Consider the following 6,083-nt stretch of genomic DNA (forward strand, 5'->3'; position numbering starts at 1 on the left):
GTTGCAGTATCATTTCTCAACGCAGACCGTGTGTATTGAGTTTCGCATAGCATTTTACCTGATCAGATGTGGGTACAATAAGCTGTTTCGTGCCATCATCATAGAAAATATTTCTTGCTCCTGGGATTTTGCATCTTAAAGGTGGATACTGAATATACACATGTGATAGAGCACCAGAACTACCAAAACCACAAGGCTGAGAAGAGGATGCTTGTGCTGACATGTTTCACTATCCTCTACGTAGAACTACTGACTTGAGAAACACCTAAACTATGCCCAACTGCAAATGCATAAATAAATATAACGGTGCAACGAGTTATATGCTAACACATTATAATTAAATGAAAAAAATATTATCCTTCAAAAACTAAAACGTCAAACCTTTTCATGCATGATTTAACAGCTGCTTTTCACTCTAACTATTCAACCCTTTCTTTTTAGCTGCAAAATAAACAGAAAAAAAAGGCAAGCAAAGGAATGAGATGCACACATATTTGTTGATCAAACATGATGGTGAATTTATCATACCACACTCTGCATGCAGTTCCTCAATTGAAGGAATTCTTTTAAGCACATATCACGTTCTACTTCTGGAACCTTTGCTGCAACACAACTGCCATACACTTTCGCCTGTGTTTTATCAAGCAAGACCAAAGATCCTGATGCTTTCAGTATTTCGAAACAATTCACATAGGTGGTGGGAGTAATGTTTCATCTACTACAGTCATTATTAGGTCATAATTTAAGATAAACAAATTCCTTTTTTTTCTCCTTTCACCCTTTCTGAAAATAGAGTTAATTCCAATTACCGCAAGCCTCAATGGACATGTAACAAAGTATTGTGGGAGAGACCACCCACCAAATATATCTCATTACAAATCAAATATAAAACCAAAGAACATAAAAGTATTCACTCTTCGCCCAAACATTATATAGACGAAGGGATGTATTTAAGGGGGAAAAACAAAAAATGAAAAGAAAGGATATCAAATCCTTACGACTTTACCAAGGGTAAAAATGAAGGTATAGGGTTCTACCTGAGCTGAACAATTCAACAATACTTTCTTGAAAATTGAAGCAGTTGGATTCTTCTCTTTCATTATCTCATCCCTTTCCAATTTACTCAAACAATTCAAAAAATGGCTAAGGCGTTAAGCATCTGAACTGAAACTACCAATTATCTTTTGAGCAAATGAATTCCGACAAAAGAATCACTGAAGATGGTTGGTCTACCTAACAAACAGGGTGGTGTTTAAATTTTGCCCCGGCTTTAAATTTGGCCCAGGTTTTGCCCTTATACCACTTAGGCATAAAATAAAAAAATAATTTCGCAAGACAGGGCTGGAAGGAGTGTATGCCGGATCCGGCATAAAGTTCTTAAGAAAAAACTAAAGTTAGAGCCCGTTTGGATTGGCTTATAAGTTGCTTATAAGCTGTTTTCAGCTTTTTTGAGTGTTTGGCTGGCCAACTTAAAGTCATTTTGTTTAAATAATTGAGCCCATTAGACTTAGTTTATCTAAAGCAGCTTATAAGCCAAAAAAATAAGTTAGACTACCCCAACTTATTTTTTTTAGCTTATAAGCTGTTTGCAGCACAAATTTCACAAGTCATTAAATAAAGGGACCAACACTTGTTTTATTTCATTACAACATTACACCACTTCTCTCTAAAACTTCTCTCTACATTTATTATATGAGTTTTCAAGGATTATAATCCATCAATAACATTAAGACAAGTGAATCAAGGATAAGGGAATCATCAAGGATCATCCAAGTCAAGAAATCCAAATGGAGAAAAACTAGGATTTGACTCAAAGTGGGGTATTATCAACCAAAGCTTGTTCCTACAACTTCTAAGGTAAGATTCATGATTTTTACCTGATGTTTAAGGTATTTGAGAATTAAAATACATGGATTGTAGAAAATGTGGTCAACTAGGTCATGAATGGTGAATTGTGACATTTTGAGGAATAGTTTGAATTGAATTATGAATGTTGTTGTGTTACGATATGAATGTATTATAAATGGTACTAAGATCATGAACTCGACACTTTAGACGAATGGACGAAGTTGGAGGTCATGACCATAAATATGGGAGAATTAGTAGCAAATTGAGAAATCTAGATAATGTGGATGATGTGAATGACTAATGGCCATTGTTATGATATTAATGAAGGTATAAACGCTAGCATTGGAAGGGAACGTGCAAGTGTAAAATAGTTCGACAGAAAGGTATGTAAGGCTAACCCTTCTTTCATAAGGCATGGTTCTTGGCCAAATTCCTAATTCCTCTATATGAGTATGTTGTCTTCACATGGTTGACATTCCGAGCTCATAAGCTCACGACCCTTGATATGTACTATGATTATACTATGTTCCTCGTATGACGAGTAAGTCTATAATGTAGATGTAACGATAATGATGAGGATAGTAATGATGATGAGAGTAAAATGAGATTAGAGATGCTTACGAGCTATGATATATGTATATGTATGCCTATGAAGGGCTATGATAAGACCCCGAGCTTATGATGCCGGGTAAGACTATATGTATATGACTATGTATAAAGTATGTATACGATTACGAAACGCGCGCACACCTCTGCAGATGGTACGGATAACCCTGACGCCTTGGTAGGGCCAGGTATGTATGATCTTGAGCCTTGGTTAGCCAAGTATGTATGACACACCGATCCTACGAGGTTGGGTATGCTATGTAAATACTATATATATGATATGACCATGTATATAATATGAATATGAGTGTGATAAGACTTAGTAAGGGCATGTATACGAATATGAATACAAAGTGGTATGGCTATTATTATGGGATACGAACGACGATGTATGCAAGTAAGCGACATGATGATGATGATATTATTGTCTCCCCTCCTATGCTATTTCATATGATATCTATTATGCTTCTATATTGATGTTGATCATGCTTTACATACTCAGTACATTATTCGTACTGACATCCTTTTGTTTGTGGACGCTGCGGCATGCCCGCAGGTGCACAGGGAGACAGACTTGATCCATAGCTGCTTATTCAGAGATTGCATAGCAGAGCTCCATTTCTTTCGGAGCCATAGCTTTTGGGTACTTATTCTTTTGTGTATATAATTATGGGCATAGCGGGGTCCTGTCCCGCTCATACGATATGTCATACTCTTAGAGGCTCGTAGTCATGTGTATGTGGGTAGAGATGTTCGGCCATGTCGGCCCATGTTTTGTATATCTTTTGTTGGCCTCGTTGGCCTTGTACTTATGATGTGGCATAGATGCCTATGATATGTTAAATGATGATGGTCGTCTAATGGGATCAATATGATTAACGATAAGAAAAGCACGAATTGACTTATGGTTCACCTAGATGTTATGTTATGTACGATAAGGGGGTGCCCGGGTGGGGTAACACCGGGTGCTCGTCGCGGCCCCTTAGCCGGGTCGTGACAAAAGTGGTATCAAATCAGTTCAGTCCTAGGATGTGTTTACGAGCCGTGTCTAGTAGAGTCTTGGTTATGGGTGTGTTACGCGCCACACTTATAAACAAGAAGTTGCGGACATTTTAGGAATATATGACCTTCTTTCTTCATAAGAATCGTGCGATAGAGCTATAATGTAAGAAATTCTTATTCCTTAATCGTGTGTTGTGTATTTCAGAGATGCCTAAAAAGAAAAAGGCTACAGCAGCCCAAAAGGGCAAGACGGTGGCAGAAAAGCCGGCTAAAAGAGCACCGCCACCGGTAGTAGAGGAAGGTGAGTCCCAGAGTGCGGCTCAATCTCAGTCTTCCCAGACAGTGCCTATTACTGAGGAGCGTGAGGGAGCCTCAGCCCCAGCTCCAGCTCCTCCACTAAACGCTTCGGGTCAAGATGTCAAAGAGGCCATTAATTTGTTGACTCAGTTGGTTGCGGCCCAGACTCAGAGGCAGAGTTCAGGGCATGGTGATAGGGCCGTTAGTGCAAGGGCCCGTGACTTCATTGCTTTGAAACCCCCGGAATTCTTTGGGTCGAAACCGGAGGAGGATCCTCAGGACTTCATTGACGGTATGTTGAGCACGCTTCGATTGATACATGCTTCAGACACCGAATCGGTGGAGCTAGCGTCATATAGATTGAGGGATGTCTCAATCCAGTGGTATACGGTTTGGATGGCTTCGCGGGGAGCCAATGCACCTCCACCGGTATGGCAAGAGTTTGTTGATGCTTTTCTCCGTCATTATATGCCTCCAGAAGTTCGGTGAGCTAGGGCCGATAAATTCTTGAATCTGAGGCAAGGTAGCATAAGTGCTACAGAGTATAGTCTCTGCTTCAATTCCTTAGCTAGGTATGCTTCGGCCATGGTAGCGGATATGGGCGATCGAGTGCACCGGTTTGTGAAAGGCCTAGGGCCACACTTGATGGATAAATGCTTAACTGCGTCCCTTCAGGATGGCATGGATATTGCACGCATTCAGGCACATGCTCAGGAATTAGAGGAACACCTACAGCAGCGGAGAAATGAACGTGAGCAAGATAGGGGACATAGCAAGAGAGCTAGACCTTCGGGTTCGAGGAGCGAGTCCAGGGGTGGACACAGACAGCAGCTTCCCAGCCATTCAGGCTATTCTATGACCAGTCCACCTCCACGGTTTTCAGGCCAGGGCCTTGATAGATCTGCTCGTTCAGGGCCGAGTCCGAGTTATACAGGACCTCAGTTCAGAGGTGATTTGGTCCAGTCAAGGCCACCCGTACCACCGTGTTCCCAGTGTGGGAAGATGCATTGGGGTCGATGCCGATTTGGTTCAGATGATTGCTATTCATGTAGTCGGCCAGGCCATATTATGCGTGATTGCCCCTCAGTACATGGTAGAGGTAGGACCCAGCCATCAGGGTCGGTAGCCGGATCTTCGGCATCTGTACGCCCTACGGGGCCAGGTTCACATGCGCCAGCTGGCCATGGTAGAGGCAGAGGGAGAGCTCCCAGTACTAGCGGTTCTCAGCACCGTATTTATGCTTTGGCTGGACGCCAAGATCTTGAGTCTTCTCCCGACGTAGTCACAGGTATATTATCGGTATTCTCTCATGATGTATATGCTTTGATTGACCCGGGCTCCACATTGTCTTATGTTACTCCATATATTGCGGGTCGGTTTATGGTCGAGCCGGAGTCGATCAAACCTTTTGAGGTGTCTACGCCCGTTGGCGAATCGGTGATAACTAGCCGAGTGTATAGAGATTGTGTAGTCGTGATATGTGACCACCGTACTATAGCTGACTTGCATGAACTAAAGATGGTAGATTTTGATGTCATTATGGGCATGGATTGGTTGGCTTCTTGCTACGCCAATGTTGATTGTAGAATGAAAATGGTTCGCTTCCAGTTTCCGGGAGAACCAGTCTTAGAATGGAAAGGAAATACGGCGTCACCAAAAGGTAGGTTTATTTCCTATCTAAAGGCAAGGAATATGATCACGAAAGGGTGCATTTATCACCTAGTACGAGTTCAAGATGTAGAAGCTGAGTCGCCGACTCTTCAGCCAGTTCCGGTAGTGAATGAATTTCCGGATGTGTTCCCGGAAGAGCTTCCAGGCCCTCCTCCCGAGCGGGAGATTGATTTTGATATTGACGTGTTGCCAGACACTAAACCCATATCTATTCCCCCATATAGAATGACACCCGCAGAATTGAAAGAGTTGAAGGAGCAATTGAGGGACTTGCTTGATAAAGGCTTCATTAGGCCTAGTTCATCCCCGTGGGGAGCACCCGTATTGTTCGTCCGGAAGAAGGATGGCTCTTTGAGAATGTGCATTGATTATCGGCAATTAAATAAGGTGACGATTAAGAACAAATATCCTCTTCCGAGGATTGATGATCTATTTGATCAATTGCAAGGTGCCAAGTGGTTTTCAAAGATCGATTTGAGGTCCGGGTATCACCAAGTAAGAGTTAGGGAGAAAGATATCCCTAAGACAGCTTTCAGAACAAGTTACGGACATTTTGAGTTCCGAGTGATGTCGTTCGGGTTAACTAATGCACCAGCAGTGTTTATGGACCTAATGAACAATGTATTCAGACCTTTTCTGGATCTATTTGTAATTGTATT

General features: G+C 41.9%; 1 protein-coding gene across 3 annotated transcripts in view; it reads right to left on the reverse strand.

Annotated features, from left to right (window-relative positions):
• The window catches only part of LOC132636117 (uncharacterized), a 65,516-nt gene extending 64,236 nt beyond the window's left edge, over positions 1-1,280 (reverse strand). The window contains exons 1-4 of one of the 3 annotated variants that reach the window (XM_060352834.1): positions 1,038-1,280; positions 529-630; positions 382-441; positions 59-280 (exon numbers count right to left, since the gene is read on the reverse strand). In XM_060352834.1, the coding sequence (XP_060208817.1) occupies positions 59-223 (165 nt within the window). In that variant the 5' untranslated portion in view covers positions 224-280; positions 382-441; positions 529-630; positions 1,038-1,280. The remainder of the gene's footprint in view (positions 1-58; positions 281-381; positions 442-528; positions 631-1,037) is intronic. The other 2 variants (XM_060352825.1, XM_060352827.1) reach the window with 2 other exon arrangements.
• Between the last annotated feature and the right edge of the window lie 4,803 nt (positions 1,281-6,083).

Source organism: Lycium barbarum, chromosome 1 (genome assembly GCF_019175385.1).
Source record: "Lycium barbarum isolate Lr01 chromosome 1, ASM1917538v2, whole genome shotgun sequence".
Lineage (NCBI taxonomy): Eukaryota > Viridiplantae > Streptophyta > Magnoliopsida > Solanales > Solanaceae > Lycium > Lycium barbarum.